This window comes from Macaca fascicularis, chromosome 6 (assembly GCF_037993035.2).
Source record: "Macaca fascicularis isolate 582-1 chromosome 6, T2T-MFA8v1.1".
In the NCBI taxonomy this organism is placed as follows: domain Eukaryota; kingdom Metazoa; phylum Chordata; class Mammalia; order Primates; family Cercopithecidae; genus Macaca; species Macaca fascicularis.
This window is the reverse complement of record NC_088380.1, coordinates 147985382-148004022: the sequence shown is the minus strand read 5'-3', so window position 1 is coordinate 148004022 and position 18641 is coordinate 147985382. Positions and strand designations below refer to the sequence as shown.

At 46.7% G+C, this 18641-nt stretch overlaps 1 protein-coding gene across 2 annotated transcripts in view; it reads left to right on the top strand.

Annotated features, from left to right (window-relative positions):
- The window catches only part of DIAPH1 (diaphanous related formin 1), a 106201-nt gene extending 89605 nt beyond the window's left edge, over window positions 1-16596 (top strand). The window contains exons 18-26 of one of the 2 annotated variants that reach the window (XM_045394960.3): window positions 1908-2002; window positions 2329-2430; window positions 2657-2896; window positions 3016-3145; window positions 3902-4026; window positions 5139-5303; window positions 5426-5561; window positions 7358-7444; window positions 14618-16596. In XM_045394960.3, the coding sequence (XP_045250895.2) occupies window positions 1908-2002; window positions 2329-2430; window positions 2657-2896; window positions 3016-3145; window positions 3902-4026; window positions 5139-5303; window positions 5426-5561; window positions 7358-7444; window positions 14618-14745 (1208 nt within the window). In that variant the 3' untranslated portion in view covers window positions 14746-16596. Of the gene's footprint in view, window positions 1-1907; window positions 2003-2328; window positions 2431-2656; window positions 2897-3015; window positions 3146-3901; window positions 4898-5138; window positions 5304-5425; window positions 5562-7357; window positions 7445-14617 lie in introns of those variants that run through there. The other variant, XM_065545902.2, reaches the window with a different exon arrangement.
- The last annotated feature ends 2045 nt before the right edge of the window (window positions 16597-18641 follow it).

Below are 18641 nucleotides of genomic sequence, written 5' to 3'. Positions count from 1 at the left end.
GCCTGTAATCCCAGCTAGTCATGGGGCTGAAGCAGGAGAATCACTCGAACCCGGGAGGCGGAGGTTGCAGTGAGTCGACACCACACCATTGCACTCCAGTCTGGGCGACAGAGTGAGACTCCATCTCAAGAAATAAATAAAAATAAAATAAAATAAAAAACTAGCCAGATGTGGTGCCATATGCCTATAGTCCCAGCCACTTGGGAAACTGAGGTGGGAGGAGGATTGCTTGAGCCTGGGAGGTCGAGGCTGCTGTGAGCTATGATTGCATTACTATACTCTAGCCTGGGCAACAGAGTGAGATGCTGTCTCCAAAAAAAAAAAAAAAAGGTGAAATTAATGGAATTTAGTAATTGACTTGCGATAAAGGAGAAGGTGATTTGAGGTTTAGGTCACTCTGTGGAAAGTGGTACCATTTACTGAAATAGAAAAATTCAGCAAGAACAGATTATCTTTTTGGGGAGGTGGATGTGAGAGGTAGCAGGATGGTGTCTTACCTAAAGTATATTCTCTCAGTGGCTGCCATCTTTTCATTGGCTTTGTGGTGATGGAATAAATCAGAGTCGTGGAAGTGAGAGAGAATAGGCTATTTTAGATTGCTATAAAGTGAAAGAAAGATAAACTGGTAATTTAGAGAGGAACATTGAGTAAGATAAAAAAACTTGATTATGCATATATGCTGAAGGGAAAGGTCTATGGGGCTGCCTTTTCTGTTGACACATGAGGATGAGCACACGGGAGTATATATACTTAGACGTAAATACGTATATGAACACATGCTGCCTATAAGCTTACAATAGTGTTGGTATAGTTTTCTTCTAGGCGATTCCAAAAGGCTTATCTGAGTCTATTCTAGTCTGGCTCTAACCAAGAGCCCTAGTGCTTTATTTTTAAGTAGGATAAGAGAAAGTTGAGCAAGTAATTTGACCAGTGGCTTCGATTTTTCTCAGTGAAGAGAAGCAGAGTCTTTCTGGAACAAATGGGGAAGTGGTGGGGCAGTGGGAAAGTGGGAATATGTTGGAGGACCTGCCAAGAAGGGTAGGAGAAAGTGGAATAGGGACACATGAAGAGAATTGCTAACAGCACGGATGCCCCCGTTATCATTGGTGCTACTGCAAATTCATAGACTGCAGTCTGCATCAGCCCAGGTGTCAGAGTAGAAAAATGAAATGGAAGACTGAGAAGGAAGCAAGAGAATGGTAATAGTAGGAGTGGTAATACTAATGGGAGTCATAATAGAGAGCAAATGAACTGATGGTTTAGAGACTCCTAATGAAATAGGAAAGGCAGAGTAGAACTGATATATCAGTGAAAACAACAGTCAGGAGACTGGAAAGAGAGGTACTGATAAGGCTGAAGAGTCAAATGAGAGATTAGAAAGGGAGACTTGAAAAAACAGGATGTGTTTGTTAGGGAATAGGATATGGCAGTTTAAGGTCAAGGCAGCTTTGAGGATCAAGTCCTGAGAGTGGGAAACTAAAGTAGAGTGGGGTGAAAGTCTTTGATGTGTATAGACTTTTTTGAGACGGGTCTCGCTCTGTTGCTCAGGCTGGAGTGCAGTGGTGCAGTCACAGCTCACTGCAACCTTGACCTCCTGGGCTCAGGTGATCCTCCCACCTCAGCCTGCTAAGCAGCTGGGACTACAGGTGCACACCATCATGCCTGGCTAGCTTTTGTATTTTTTGTAGAGATGAGATTTCCCCATGTTGCCTAGGCTGGTCTCAAACTTGGGGGCTCAAGCGATCCGCCCACCTTGGCCTCCCAAAGTGCTAGGATTACAGGCATGAGCCACTGTGCCTGGCCTAAAAGAGCCATGTTAGGAAGATTATCCAGCATAGGTTTGCAGGATGGGTTGGAAGGGAGAACAGACCGAGAAGAACATGTCTTAATATCTCATTTTCTGGCAGCAATCTTTCTGGGTTCCTTCCGCATGCCCTATCAAGAGATTAAGAATGTCATCCTGGAGGTGAATGAAGCTGTTCTGACTGAGTCTATGATCCAGGTAAGGAGCAAGGTGGTTCTGCTGGAGCAGGCTCTTGTGTCGCTGGGTACTGGCCTCATCTCTGTGTAGATGAAAAGGATCCTCCTCTAGCATTGCTGACTTATGAGTGCTGGCTTTGAGAAACTCCCTTTTCTCTGCTGGTCGGGTTACTTCTGGTATATTTTGCAAAAGTCCCACCATCTCAGTAGCTGCCTCTCATCTCCCACCGTATGTTTCCTTCTGTGTGGTCCTTGAGCAGAGTGTGGGATTGACAACAGAGTAAAAGTTGTTTAGGCTTAGTTGTCAGGGAATCCCCCTCCAGCTGAGATGTCTCTTCCCTCTTTCAGAACCTCATTAAGCAAATGCCAGAGCCAGAGCAGTTAAAAATGCTTTCTGAACTGAAGGATGAATATGATGACCTGGCCGAGTCAGAGCAGTTTGGCGTGGTGGTGAGTGAGGCCTGTGGCAGTAAGCGGTTCTCCGCCCCCTATATTCCCCTCCCCTCTAGAGAGCAGCCTGGGCATATGCTCCTTGCTGCTTGTCTGTTTTTGAACCTGTCTTAATCTCTTCTCCCTGCTCTGGAGCTCTGATCCTCCCATAGGAGGCTCAAGCCTGTATCTTTTTCTGACTTCACTCTCTTTTCACTGTAATGGAACTGCTTGTGTTCTCTACTAGATGGGCACCGTGCCCCGACTGCGGCCTCGCCTCAATGCCATTCTCTTCAAGCTACAATTCAGCGAGCAAGTGGAGAATATCAAGCCAGAGATTGTGTCTGTCACTGCTGCATGCGAGGAGTTACGTAAGAGTGAGAGCTTTTCCAGTCTCCTAGAGATTACCTTGCTTGTTGGAAATTACATGAATGCTGGCTCCAGAAATGCCGGTGCTTTTGGCTTCAATATCAGCTTCCTCTGTAAGGTGAGCCAAAGAGTTAGAGCAGGACAACACAAGGAAGGATGCAGCCTCTATGAGTTCAGTGTTGGCAGGAGGCCATCTTGGACATGTCAGGATTTAACAGTTTCTCCTCTTGCTCTAAGCTTCGAGACACCAAGTCCACAGATCAGAAGATGACGTTGTTGCACTTCTTGGCTGAATTGTGTGAGAATGACTATCCTGATGTCCTCAAGTTTCCAGACGAACTTGCCCATGTGGAGAAAGCCAGCCGAGGTGGGGCAGTTTGGGATGAAGCTAGAGCCCAAAAGCCTCTGCGTGGGGAGGGAAATAAGACACAGTCTAGATTTGAGAGCGTTTTCAGTTCAGACTATTACAAGTGGAAATGAGATAGGATTTAGGCATGGTGCCTAAGTCACAAGGGCAGAGCGTAAGGTTGAGGAGAGATCTTTATGTGTAGAAATAGGAAGCACTCTTCTCTTCCTAAGGAAACACTAAACACCAAAAAACAACTAGAAAGGCAGGTGTTTTTAGTCTAGGTTAACAGTTCTTTTCATTAAGAAAACATAGACTCGATTAACAAAAATTAGGCCTCACTGTCCTGGAACTAGACAAAGAAAAAGCAGCATTCATTGGAAATTGGAACAGATTTCTGCCCCCGCCTCTATATTTCTATGTATATCTCTCTCCTCCCAAACCCTGTTCTCTAAAATAAATGAGACCAAGATCTCAGGAGATTTCATAGACTCATGTTAAATTAAATGAAGTCTTTCTTCTGTTCCTAGTACCGCATACCTTGTGAAGGCTGGAGGTTCAATGATCAAATAATTTATAGTCTCACTGGAAAGATGAAAATTTAAGTATGTGACACAACTAAAGTACATAAGGAACTAAAATTATTAAGTGCCAGAATGTGTGTATAGACTGAAGCTCTGCTCTGAAAGGTGACACTAAGGGGTGTTGAGGCTGGGATTATTAGTAAGCTCTTGCTGTCTGTTTTTATGGTGTCTTTTCTTTTTTTTTTTTTTTTAGTTTCTGCTGAAAACTTGCAAAAGAACCTAGATCAGATGAAGAAACAAATTTCTGATGTGGAACGTGATGTTCAGAATTTCCCAGCTGCCACAGATGAAAAAGACAAGTTTGTTGAAAAAATGACTATATCCTCTCTTGAAAGGAGGGAGTTGTTCCCTACGAAGGGAAAGAAAACTTCCTATAGTGGGGGAAAAACAGGATAGATAGGGCAATATGCAATTTTTTTTCTCTTAAAAAACTCTTTTTCTTTAAATACATAGTTTTTTGGATTTGTTAGTATTTTCAGAGAGGCTCTCACTGTGTCACCCAGGCTGGCATGCAGTGGTGCCATCACGGCCCACTGCAGCCTTGACCTCCTGGATTCAAATGATCCTTACCCCCTCAGCCTCCTTGGTAGCTGGGACTACAGGCATGTGCCACCAGGCCCAGCTAAACTTTTTTTTACCTTTTTTCTTTAGAGACGGGGTCTCACTTTGTTGCCCAGGCTGCATAGTTCCTGAGAGCATTCCATTGTTGTGGAGTGGAAGCAAACCATGCAGATCAATGATAAAAGTCCTCCCGACTCCCCTGCCTGTACCCCATCTCCACTACACACACTCACACAGGCTTCCCTCTCCTTCCCCTCCCCAAAGGTAACCACTGCCACTGGACTTCATTCTGATTTGCACCTCATACATTTATTTTAAACAAAAACTGCATTGTATTGTGTTTTGCACATAATATGTCTTGGCTATGTTTCCATAATAGTATTTATCGAAAACCCCCTTTTAGGTCAAGAGATTGAGACCATCCTGGTCAACATGGTGAAACTCCATTCCTACTAAAAATACAAAAAAATTAGCTGGGCGTGATGGTGGGCGCCTGTAGTTCCAGCTGCTCGGGAGGCTGAGGCAGGAGAATTGCTTGAACCCGGGAGACAGAGGTTGCAGTGAGCCAAGATTGTGCCACTGCACTCCAACCCGGCAACAGAGCAAGACTCTGTCTCAAAAAAAACAAAAACAGGAAAAAAAAAAAAAAAAAAAAACCCTTTTAAACTGCCACCTTCTTTTTTATAGGTGTACCATAGTTCATTTTATTAGTCCCCTATTTAGGCTACCTACATGGCTTTGGTTTTTGCTGTTATAAACAGTGCTGTATTGAACATGCTTTTGCATGCCAGTACTTATCTTTGAGTAATTCCTTGGGCTAGAGAAGTGGGTCTGCTTCTTGGTCTTGGTCCTTTACTCCTTGGCCGCACAGCTTTGTAAAGGATGCACAGGAACAGTATAACAAGCTGCGGATGATGCATTCTAACATGGAGACCCTCTATAAGGAGCTGGGCGATTACTTCCTCTTTGACCCCAAGAAGTTATCTGTTGAAGAATTTTTCATGGATCTTCACAATTTTCGGAATATGTTTTTGGTGAGCAAGGGATTCTTGCTGACTGAATCTTTTGTGGGCATTTCTCACTTTCCCTGGGTTCCTGTTGGCTGGTAGTAGGTGTACAATGCCCATGTGTTCCTTCCTCCCCTTCCTTGCCCCAGCAAGCAGTCAAGGAGAACCAGAAGCGGCGGGAGACAGAAGAAAAGATGAGGCGAGCAAAACTAGCCAAGGAGAAGGCAGAGAAGGAGCGGCTAGAGAAGCAGCAGAAGAGAGAGCAACTCATAGACATGAATGCAGGTGAGGCGTGAAGATGGGTTGATGGGTTGAGATAGGAATGTTTGGAAGACTTCTCTGCCTAAGAGTCTAGAGGCAGTCTTATGTCTGAGCTCACCTCCTGGCAAATGATTTTTGGCAGTCTTCTACCTCCGAGATCCCGATGCCGGACTTTAACCCCAGTTCAGATAATGCACATTCCAACTTGCCCTGGTAAAACTTTTACCTTTTCTGTCCTTTGCTGGCTCTTGTGTTCTCTCTCATTCCCCCGTGATTGTGGTATTGCTGTGATATATACTGTTTTCCTTCTGTCCGTCCAAAGGTTCTTCTGGCCTGTTCTCATTCCCTCCACTAAATCTTTTGGGTTTTTTTTCTTTAAAATATTTTCCTGACGCTCCTCCCATCTTTTAACTGTGGTGTGTCTTCCCTTTCTGCCTATTTCACAAAGTACTGTGTCCCTAGTACCTTAGCCCAGTTGTATACACAATTAGACTGTAAATGGATTGAACTTTTGGAGGGGGTGGGGAGTCGGTCACCCTCTTCTTTTTTCAGCAGAATCTCTATTTCACTACCAGAAGCATGTCTTTGTTGAAACATATGGTTTCAATTACTGGCCCTCTGTTTCCTGTCTCTGCTTCTTTCCTGCTGCAGATTCCCTACCCCTTCGCCCCCACTGCTCTCTCTGTGGGCAGCGGAAATACAGCATACGCTGCTCACACAGCACTGAGCTGATACCACCCTCCTCCGAACCTGAGGGGCCACGAGCCTTCTGCAAATGAAGAGGTGTTCACAGAGCTGCTGAGTTTGTTAGGAATCAGTATTTTACAGACCACGGACACAAGGGCTGCTCTGATACCTCTTGCTACCAGGGACTTTTCTTTATGCTTTTCTGGAAAGCAATTTCCTTGCCCTTAGTTGTAAGCCACAACTTTGTAATGCTATTAAAGCCCACACCAAGTATCCTTCACCTTCCCCTGGGACTCCAGGGTTTGCCCCCAGGTACTGGCTAGGATGCAGTGGGGGAAGGTGGAGTCCCGCTGACATGTGGGATGAGGGCTGCACCGGGTCAACAGGCGGCGTAATGGACCTTGCCCAGTTTCCAGTACCTGGGTCAATGAGGGTGGAATGTAGGTCAGCTGCAGTGGTGATGCTCAGCCAGCAGGTGGTGCTGGGAGCAGTGAGCCCCAGCCTTGGAACTGGCAGCCTATGGGCATTTTGGGATTTCACAGTTTCAGATTTCACTATCCTAAGCTGTTGCCATGGAAACCGAGCCGGCTAGAACAAAGATTTTACATTAACTCTTTGTGTTCCAGCCAGGCTGCTCCTCTTAGATGCAGAGGACTTAGACATCAGGAAGACTTAGCCACTGGAGGCAGTACTTCAGGGAAGTGTACTCTTTGATCAGTGGTCTTTCCTCAGCCCTGCTCTGAGACCTAACCAGGCGAAACACTTTAGGATAAAGAGGGAGTGATATAGTTGCTGACTAATTTCACAGTCATAGTCTTTACTTATCCTGGTCTTGGAGTTGGGCAGTTCTATAATTTTGTTGCTAGTCCTGATTGGGGTGGGGAGGATGGCATTGCGGGAAGATATCCCAAGGTTTGCATTGGATACTAGGCAATGAGATCTTTTGTTTTAACCATTTGTAAGCAGATACAAGTAAACATGAACTTGTGAGACTTAAGGCTGAGCTCTCTTTGTCTCTTCTTAGCTGCCAGCTGCTGTGAGAGAGCAATAGCCATGCATTTTGTGTGGGGCTTGGTATTTGCCATGCTGCTCTGGCCGAAGAGTTCACATCTCCATCTTGTTCTTTATAACAGAGGGTGATGAGACAGGTGTGATGGACAGTCTTCTAGAAGCCCTGCAGTCAGGTGCAGCATTCCGACGGAAGAGAGGGCCCCGTCAAGGTAAGTAAGCACATGGAGCTCATCCTGGGTGTCGAAGTGGGTGAGGGCTCTCTACTCCTGCCAGTCTGAGGCTGAAGAGCAAATAATGATGTTCTAAGCATCTTTTTAATCCCTGCATCCAGAACGGATTATCTAGTCCTCTTCTTCCCATGTTACAGAGTAGCGACTTAGAAAACAAGTTTAAAGGGCTGACAGTAAATCAGTTACATTGGATTATGCCACATTTCTCCCCACTCTTGAAGCCGATATTTGGAACAAAAGAACTGAGCTGCAGGACACAGGGATTTGAGTGGGCATTTGTGTGTATGAACAAAAGTTGATCTAAATACAAAATGTATATTAGGTATAGATTGAAATTCAAATTAAAAATAAGTCAGAGTCCGTACTCTGGACTTCACAAGCAGAAGGCATACATAGAGAGAACTAATAATAGAAAGTATACAATTTTGTAGAGAGGTTTAGGCATCATTATTCCCAGACAGAAAAATATAGAGGAGCATCTCTATTGAAGGATTATGCCGTGACTGAAAACTACCTTTTCCTTGAGTGCAGTTAGCCTCTGTTGCCCTTGCCTTTCCCCCATCACTGCCCTGCAATCTCCTTTCACATCTTTTGGAAGATCTAAGTGGATTACATTGAGCTAGAGATTCTAAAAAGAGCTAGGACAAATGATCTAGGTATTAGTATGGGAAAAGATTAATGAGTAAGTTCCCCCTGAGGGAATCTTAAAGTGGCCAGGAGACTAATTCAAAAGAAGGTATAGCCAAGGCTGCCCCTCATGTGGAATTGACCTGCACCATTGTGTCTAGTGAAGGTCTTTTGAGGCTAGGAGTGGTAGCTTCTTTTCTAATTTGAAGAGTGGGAATTACAAAAAAGGCATCATTTAAAGGTTTCTACTTCAGAGGGACTTAAATCTATATTCCCTATTTCTTGGCTGTTGCATTGTGTAGGACCATTTGATAGTGAGTTTTACTTTGAGATTATTGTAAATAGAAGGAGTTACACAGCTTGCTTTGGCCAGTGCTCAGCTATTAGTGGTATCTGTAGGGCCTCTAGTACCTGCCACAGCCTGGAAAGGGGGACCTTAGAGCATGCTAGCCTATATAAACTCAGTATCCTGGCCCAACTGTTTCCATCACTGTGAGTTTCATCTGTAATGGCTGACTGCCCATTTCTACTTATACTCTGAATAACCAGAGTGATACTCCCTTCTGAGGGCTCTCTTGTATGACTTCAGAATGTTCCCCAAACTGAAAGCTCCCGAGTCAAAGTTCTTATCCATTTTCTGGCATTCTCTGAGTACAGGCTTTCTAAAGGGGAGGAGAAGTGGATATGAAGAGCTGAGTACTCTCTGGGCTAGTGTTTAGTCTTACAGATAGGTGTTTGCAAGGAGAGTACAGCTAGAGGTACCCTTACTCCTGTATTTCATCTTATAGGTTCTTACAACATTATTTCCTACTGACCACATAAGGTGATGTGGCCTTAACATTAAGCATTTCTAGCCTTACAAAAATACATTGCATCTTACTGGGTTTTTTTTGACCCCGTCAGCTAAGTGCCTGCATCAGACTTTTGGTGGGGAATTCCCTTTTAAGGCTAATCTTCCTGTGGAACTATACTAGAATCCCAGATGCTTCCTGTACACAGGTAACCAGACATCAGTGGCTTCCCTCTGCTGGGGAAGCCCCATTCTTACTTCTTTCCAAACGGAAAATCAGAACTCACAGGTGGAGGAAGGAGGAATTTTGTTGGAACCTAACCTTCCAGCAGAGGACCTGAATTAGTCAAAGTACTCTCTCCCATGCCAGAGGGAATAGGAGGAGACTTATACTAGGAGATATTAAATTGGAAAGTAGGTAAAATGACAATTACATATATTTTAAGTGGCTCTAGCCTATAAGCTTATCTTTCTAGGCTCTGGGTTCACTAAATACACTTGAATATATCTTGGAGTTATTCCGGTAACTCTTTAGACCTTGGTGCTTTCACATCATGTAAAGTGATGTGATGTGGCCTCACATTAAACATAAACAGGAGGATAGCCATCAGAGTAGACTACAAAGAACACAGGGTAGGTAGGGATCAAAACTCCTAAAGTCATATCTAGTTGGGATGCTGTCTGTGTTATCCTAAGCAAGTCATTTAATGTTTCTGGGACACAGTTTCTCAGGTATAAAATGAGAATTGGACTAGAATGAATGGTCTCCAGAGTCCCTTCCAGCTCTAATATTTTTTTGTGCAGTGACAACAGGATTGAGAGGAGAAGAGGAGAGAGAGGCTGGACTTAGACGGCCCCATTTTCAAAATACAAAGGTTCCACTGGCTATAGGTTTCTCTGTGTGGCTACTGGATTTGGCTGTTCCACCCCTTGCCTGGCTGTCTCTGACTATTCCTCCTGGCTGATTGCTTTGAGCTAAAAAAACAGAGGCACTGTGGAGCATATCTGCCTCACAGCCCTCCTTTTTTCCAGAGAGACAGCTGTCCCTATTCAAAGACACTAGCTTTTTCCCTAGAATTTAAAGGAATGTTAAATTCTTCCGGTCTCTGGAGACCTGGGGGAGTGACCAGTATACAAAGACTCATTGAGGAGTTGGAAGAGGAGAGTTACTATCAGGGTTGGTTCATTAAAAGCAACATGTAAACTGCTGTGACCCGCAGGGTGTGGGAGAACAATGGTTTAAGTGTCAAGGGGAAGAATCCATGTGATTGTATTACAGCTGCTATTTCAGGCCCATGGTTGAGTCAGCTTGTGGTTTTAATGACTCAACTTTATCTCCTTGTCTGAATTGTGGCCTCTTGTGTACAAGTCATTTGCTCACTGGGATAAAAGCCAAGGGAAGAAAGAAATTCAACTCTTCCTTTCCTTCCCTCTACCTAATTTCCCAGCTTCCCTATAAGCTCCATCCATCTAATAGAATCATAGAATTGGAAAGACTCTAAAGACTTCCAGTGATTAGTATCTAACCTGCTCATAGGGAAAGGAATTAAAACCAGATAAGATGGCTAACATGGTGAAACTCTGTCTTGACTAAAAATACAAAAAATTTGCCGGGCGTGGTGGCAGGCGCCTATAGTCCCAGCTACTCAGGAGGCTGAGGCAGGAGAATGGCATGAACCCGGGAGGTGGAGCTTGCAGTGAGCCGATATTGCACCACTGCACTCCAGTCTGGGTGACAGAATGAGACTCCATCTCAAAAAATAAAAATAAAAAACAGATAAGGTCTTGCCTAGGTCTACATGGCTATCTAATGACAGCACTGTAGCCCGCTTTTGTGACTCCCAAGTCCAGGGCTATTTCCACTCAGCCTGCATGATTGAACAGGAGATGGCAGTGAACCCACAGTATGGGCCGGAAATATTCTTTCATACCTTCCAGCAAGGAGAGTCTTGGACATGATGACATTGCTTCAGGAAGGTGCTCTCATGACCACCTGTGTTAGTCTATTTCTTGTTATTATAAAGAAATACCTGAGACTGGGTAATTTATAAAGAAAAGGGGTTTATTTGGCTGACAGTTCTGCAGACTGTATAGAAAGCATGGCGCCAGCATCTGCTGTTGAGGCCTCAGGAAGCTTCCAATCAAGGGGGAAGAAGGTGTATCACAAGGCGGAAGTGGGAGCTAGAGAGATGCCAGGCTCTTTTAAAAACAACCAGTGCTCGTATGAGCTCTTTACTGTGGGGAGGGCACCAAGCCACTCATAAGGGATCCACCCCATGACCCAAGTGCCTCCCATTAGGCCCCACCTCCAACACTGTAGGCCACATTTCAGCATGAGTTTTGGAGCGGTTATACATTCAAACCATATCACCTCCCATCTAGAGAAGGTTGCTAAGAATGTTTCCTGTACCACTACTTATTCTCCCCCCTACTTTTGTAAATAGGACAAGAAACATAATTAGGAGAGTTTGAGACAAGAATGAGTTATTTAGTGTGATGATGATTGCCCCATCTGTCCTAGTTTCATCTTCCCTAAGGAAGCTTATTTTATTCCTTCCTCTTTAGTAATAGTTCCTAGCCTATGTTTTATAAAGGTCTTTTTCAAATCACTAACCTTTTTGAAATTTAGCTACACTTGCGTTATATGGTTGATTTTGCTGGTGTTTTTATCCTAGCCCACCCCTAACTTCTAGGAATCTGTCCTCAGCATTCACCAGTATCTCAAGATTGTTCCCTTTTCCCACACAGCCTGTGGGACTGTTCTCTTTGAGTTCATGATCCTCCCTGATCATTAACTCCATCTAGTCAAAATATTTATCTGGTTCTATGGCTACTTTTCAATAGTCTTATAACGAGTAAGTTGGGGGAAGTGTGGGGAGGTCAGTTTTTCTTGATTGTTCAACCTGCTGAGCATAATGGTGACTGAGTGGAAAGCTGGGAGACCTGTTCCAACAAGAGCTTTCTCATCCCCTGACCTTAGGCCACATCACACCCTCCCTGGTGTACTGGCTTTCAAGGCTTAAAAGGGAAATTTTGATCTTCTCCCTACCTACTGTCTGCTCCTGGTTCTTAGGAAGTTTGTAATACATCAGAAGCTTCTTGAGTTCAGAAATGTCTAGAGACACCACTTGATTAGGAATAAATGGTATCTTTTTAATTTGGAGGAAGAAACCACAGAAAGCAGCAGCTTAAGACCTACCACATGGGAACTCTGCCTTCTCCTGTGTTGCCCAGGACAAGTGGCCCAGTGTTCCTTTTCCCAAGGTCTGGAGTCAGATGTTATTTACACATACATACACCACTAGAGTTACACACACACACACACACACACACACACACACACACACACACACACGCACGCACAGAGTCGCAATGTCTTCTCAACTGCTGGAGACTGAATTCAAAGAAATAATAAAATGATCTGAAACTGCTACCCTTCCGGTCATGAGAAATGGGATCTAGAGAGGGAGTACTTCATAAGAGAGTGGAAATGCAGGAGGCCTGAGGAAGATTTTGGTGGTAAGGACAATATGAGAAATGTACACATGTAGACCATCATAGTCACAATCACATAGGCTCCTTTTCCTCACTTGTCGGTCACGGAGCAGTAGTTTGTGTTCATAATCCAGTAAGTGGGTTTGTGAAATTCCCACAGTCTCGGTCACATACCTATGGTCTGTAACTAGATAAGTCCTGTGGCTTTCAGTCAGGGTCTTCACTATTCTTTCTCCTCTTGGTAGACAACCTCTTGTACCCCTGGGAAGTAAAGGAGGAGGAGCAGACCTTTAAATTGGTAACCTTGTGTGCATGCTGCGTGTTCCCTGCTTCATCTTCGGGCAGCCTCTCCTGTGATGAAAACAGTAGCCTGAGTCATGGCTCTGCAGGGGGAGAAGACCTGGTTAAGACTTGGGCTTTGGCAGGCTATGGTGACTCACGGTTGTAATCCCAGAACGTTAGGTTCCAAGGTGGGAGGATTGCTTGAGCCCAAGAGTTCAAGACCAACCTAGGCAACATGGAGAGACCCCATCTCTGCAAAAAATACAAAAACAGCTAGATGTGGTGGCACATGCTTATAGTCCAGCTACTAGGGAGGCTGAGGTGGGTGGATCACTTGAGTCTGGGAGGTTGAGGCTACAGTGAGCTATGATTGCGCTGCTGCACTCCAGCCTGGGCGACTGAGTGAGAGTCCATCCAAAAAAAAAAAAAAAAAAAAAGATGGTCTATCTGATCCTGTTTGGCTTCTGCCTACCTAAAGCTTTTTGCTGGTCCAAAAAGGCACTTTGTTCCAGTCCTGCAACTGCCCCAGTCTTGGTCTTCATTTAGGAGTGCTCGGCTCTTTCATCTGGTCCTGCTTCTAAAACATTCCGGTACTGCTTTCTCCACTCCAGCTTTCCCAGATCTCCAGGAAGTCTTTTTTTTTTCCCCCCCAATTGAGATATCATTTACATACCTAAAATTCACCATTTAAAAATGTATAATTCAGGGGTTTTAGAATATTCACAAGATTGTATAACCATTACTACTATCTAATTCCAGAACGTTTTCATCATCCGCAAAAGAAAAACAATAATACCCATTAGCAGTCACTTCTGACTCTCCCCTCCCCTTGCCTCTGGCAACCACCAGTCTGTTTTCTCTCTCTGGGTTTTTCTGTGCTGGACATTTCATAGAAGCTGACCCATAACATATGGCCTTTCGTGTCTGGCTTCTTTCATCCCAGACAGCTCTTTGTATATACGCAGTCGCTCTGTGCTGTTCCGGGGCATGGGAGGAGGAGACATCATGAGATGGGCGTGGTCTCAAGGAGTGGCCTTCCTGCTGCAGATACTGGGGCCATAAGCCTAGATACCATAAATGAATATGAGAGTCTTGGGGAGGAAACCCAGCAGTTAGAACAGAAACTCGTGGATTGATTTGGTTCTTTTCCAATCTGGGATGACAGCTGGAACTTGACCATCCCTTAGCCACATGGGCTGAGATTTCTTTGTAGGGGTCCTCTCCTGTCCATCCTTGATCCCAGTTCTGCTTCCCTGACGGAGCTTTTATTACTACCTCCACTCCCCCCACCCCACCCCCACATACTCTATACACCTTGAAGGGCCCTTGGCATTTGTATCACGGCTGCTACCTTTGAAGAGGTGGGAAAAAGCTAAGGCGTGTGGGCATCTGTTGTTGGAGGAACACAGGAGTGCGATGCCAATGCGTGACTGCTATTCCTCTTTGCAGGAGTCTCTCCAACCACTACGGAAGGTCGCCTTCTGCTAGGGACAACCCTCCCAGGGCTGAATGAAAAGTGTTTTGGCCTAGGAGTTTCCTGGGACCTGTCAAGAAAACAAAAATAATACTATGTACTAAGCTTTAGTCTATTTAATTCCAACATCCCTATTATTAGAAAATAGACTTTGAGTACTTCATCTCTCCCTAAGTCACATAGCTAACACTTCAACCCAGTTCTGTCTGTCTAGCTGTGTTCAAACTTTTATGCTATTTTCACACAGGGAAGCAAGGGGGCAAGGCTTGCTTTCCCATTGCACCATACTCTCTTACATTCTTTGCCACCCAAAAATATATTCCACATGCTGGATCTCTGCCCCTCTTTCTTCAGAGTAAAGCCCTCTATGAACTGGCCAACGTAGTCATGTCTGTGTGGCTTACGGCTGATTATCTGCTGTAGAGTTTGAAAGAAATTAGAAATGAGGCCTTCCACGGACAGAATCTCTCATCTTCTCTTGCAGCCAACAGGAAGGCCGGGTGTGCCAAGGACGATGCCATGGCCGCTGTTCCTGCCAAGGTGTCTAAGAAGAATGAGACATTCCCCACAATCCTCGAGGAAGCCAAGGAGTTGGTTGGCCGTGCAAGCTAATGTGGGTCCTGTGACGGCGGGAACTGAGGCGGGAGCTCCTCAGTGGAGTGGCAGACTGTCCTGCCCTGCAGCATGTGCCTAAAGGCTCAAGGGGATATTCCTCTGGGGTGGCCACTCCCACCACCCTGACCCTGTCTTTCTCTCTGGCCTGCTGCTCTCTCAACATCACATCCAGCTTCAGCTGCCTGGAGGCCAGAAGGAAAGGGCAGTGTGGGGGAGGCCTGAGCCCAACCTAGCCAGCCCTGGCTGTTGTATTACCAAAGCAGGGTCCATGTTTGCTGCCTTAACCCTGTCTCCTCTCTGTTACTCAGAGGGCCTCATCTCAGACAAGGCCCAGCCTGCTTTTTCTCAGCCCTGACTTTCTAATGGGCTTTCCCCCCAGGTCAATCTTGCTGGATTTGTGCTTTTCTTTTGTGGTTTCTTTGGCCCTGAGAACAGCATGGGGCTTGTAAACCTTTGGGCAGATCCCTCCTTTCATTGCTGTCGTCTCTGCTCTTCCCTCTCCTGGCTGTGGTTATTTATTATTAGTGGTGTGGCACTGGGAGCTGCTCCTAAGGAAGCTGGGAGCAAATCCCACCTTTACCCCACCTTCCTGGGAAAGGCCTCCAAAGCAAAGGATCTGGACCACTTTCCCTGTTGTGCTGTGGCCCACGCCAGACAGAGCCTGTGGGCAGGCAGGCAGGGCATAGAGACAGTGTGGGACCTGCCCCCAGCCTCTGCCATGCTTTATGCCCTTGCCTCTGTGGACCCTCTGCACCAACCCCAGGCTACTGAGCCACCTTCCCTCCTCATGCCTTCCCCGAGCTTTGGTGCATCTCATCTGGACTATGGGTTGTATTGTGACCATCCCAACACCTTACCCTCTGTCTACAAGGAAATGGGAGGTGGAGCCTCCTGGCTGAGAAATTGTTTTGCAAATGGATCTATTTTTGTATGAAAAAAAAATTTTTTTAAAGAAAACTCTTCCTTCCCCCTTTCCCCTCCATAATGTAAGAAGCTTTGGTGGCAGGTTCCAGAGTTCCTGGGATTTCTCCTCACAGGCCCAATCCTCAATATGCCCCTGGACCTTCTGGACCCTTGAGTCCAAGGCAGATCCTCTCTCCCAGGGAATCCGACACAGGAGGAACCCCTTCTCTGGTTGAGCTGGACCAGGCCTGAGAGCGGGAGCTGTAAGACCATAGAGTTTTTTATAAATGTATAAATGTATCAAGCCAAATGTGCAGATGCTAACTGGACATTCTGGGGAACTGGGCACCAGGAGTGCCTTCATACACTGTACCCCAGCTCTCTTTTAAAAGAGAAGTGGGAGGGCACACCGAACTGTTTGGTGTCCCCAACCACAGGGAGCTCCAGTATTCTGGCTTAGGGTGACACTTTTGTCGTCCTTGTGCCCCTCTCAGCTTTTCATCCCCAGCTAGGAAGAAAGAATGGCACTCTTGGCTTTGGCCCAAAATTAGAGTTGTTAGAGCAAGAGAGAGCTTAGGAAGCATGAGGGCAACTATAGGTGAGGCCTTACTGCCAGGAGGGAGGGTTGTGGTTGCTGGTGCTTGTGTGTAAAGGGGCAAGAGCTGCTCCTTTGGCCTATTCCTTGGAGGACTCTGATGCAGGGCGTCTGTTGCTCCGCTGAGTCACCTCCTCCCTGCTCGCTGACATCTGGGGCTTTGACCCTTTCTTTTTTAATCTACTTTTGCTAAGATGCATTTAATAAAAAAAAAAAAAAGAGAGAGAGAGATAGGTGTGGGGACAAAATGCAAACCTCTTTCCCTTGCCTCAGAGGCTTCTGGGATGTCATCACCTCCAGTTTGTTGGTTTTGTTTCCAACTGTTAATAAAGCATTGAAACAGTGCTGCAGTACAGCTTCCTGTGTGAATTTCTGAGCTGTTTTCTTTTCACCGTAGTCCAGGCTCCTCTAGTCTTTCCTGCGTCAAATCCCTGGTTGACCTGACAAATCCCTGTGAAAAAGCTAAAGGTGCCAGACACTTTGCTTGGGCACTGGGCTAGAGATGGTTGCTTCTACCCCACCAGAGCTCACCTCAAGGCTGTTTGGCCACAGTAAAGGAGTGGGCGCCCAGTTCAGCTCCCTGACTCTTCCACATTGCTGCTACTTGGCTTGGAGCTCTTTTTTGGAACTCACTTGTAACCTTTCATGTTCCCAGATGTCACACAAGGTTTCCTGGCAGTACCTGTGTCTCTTGCTGAGGGAAGCATCTGACTCCCACTTTCCCATCCCCTCTGCTCTGTTGGTGGCCACAGACCACATTCCAGAGTAGAGGGGCTTACCCTGGGGTAGAAACCTGAGCCTGCCCAGCAGAGTTTGGGAGCCCGAGGTCATGCTCCAGATGGATTGCCACTTGGAGCCATACTTGTCTGAGCGTGTTATGACCTGCACAAAAAAGCCAGACCAGCAATGAGCAGGCCCAGGGTAGACAGGGAGGGGCCTGGAGAGGACCACACACCCATTCAGGCAGGCTCTGAAACTGGAAATAAAAGCCTTTAAAATAGCCCTGGAGCCTGGGCAGCTGCCTCCCCAGTATGGCCTAAGGTGTGGGGATGGGCTGCTTGCCGCCTCCCTCCTGTCCCCCAGAGGCCACGCGTTTCTGGCTCAAAGCTTTATAGGCACACATACCAATTAGGGGACCGACCACAGCTGCTCACGCGCTCTGCCAGTCTGCTGCTGTGCCTGGAATAGAACCCAGGCGCCCGGCACCCCGCCCCTCCACAGCCTGGCTCTGAGTAACAAAACCCTGCTTCCATCTCAGCAACCTTGCACACCACCCTTTCTCCCACGCTAGAAAGTCGCTCCCAGATTCTTAAGTTGGAAGGTTTGGTTTCCATGACAACAGACTTGAGCTGGCAGAGTGGGTGACCTGGCTCTGGGAGGCTCCACAGCGTGGAGGAAGCCGCATAACCTAACCTCGCTGTCCGGTTAGATAACCCCAGTGGCTCTGTCTGCGTTCTTGGGTCCTTCCGGTAGTTCCCCTTATAAGTGCCCCTTCACCCCCAGCTCCGTGTTTTCTGCAGCTTCTCTGGCTGCAGCAACCTCGGAATCCCACAGTGCTTCGAGGAGGCAGGCGGAGGGGGCGGGGAGATGGGAGGGCAGGCGAGTGAGTGGAACAGCACCGAGAGGAAGGAGGGAGGGGAGCTGAGTCTGCGAGGGATCTCATTTCCTGCACGCCCTTTCAGTTCCCTTGACCCCGCAAGAAAAGGATGAGCCCACCAATTTCTTAGGCTTTGCTGCGGAGATGTCAGAGGGAAGGCGAATTCCAGGTGGGGAAACTGAGGCTCGAGCTGCAGACTTGGTTTTCGAAGAATCGCCTCCTGCATTCCCTTCCACTCCCGCGGCTTTCCCAAAACCCCTAGGCAGTGGGGGTGGGGGTGCGGGGGCAAAGGAGAGTCTTCCCTCCTCCCGCGAAACCCTCCGGGGCGCTTCGAGTAGGTAATTTTAGTCGGGAAGGGGCGGGAACTACGGAAACGTTCTCTGTACCCTCCCCAACGCGTTTGCCCGGCGCCAACCCGCCCCCGCCCACGCCGGGGTCTCCTCTTCTGCCTGGAGACAGCCGCAAGCGTAGACTGCACATTCAATTGCACACTGACACGCCGCACTCAGATCCCCACCCCCACAGCGGACCTGCCAGCCGATCACACAGCGGCACACGGTACACAGATCCACAAGCACACAGTCAATCGCACTGTCTCATAGGCACAACGGCATTGCAAGCATACACAGCCATATTGCACAGTCACTCACACGCGCGCGAGCGCAATTCGGAAACATCTAGATGCGCAAGGACACAAAGTCGCCTCCCGATTCCGTCCTTCTTCCAGCACCCACCTCAGCTCATCATTTCATGCACACATGCCAGGAGCTTCCATCGCTTATACATAAACGTTCAGCC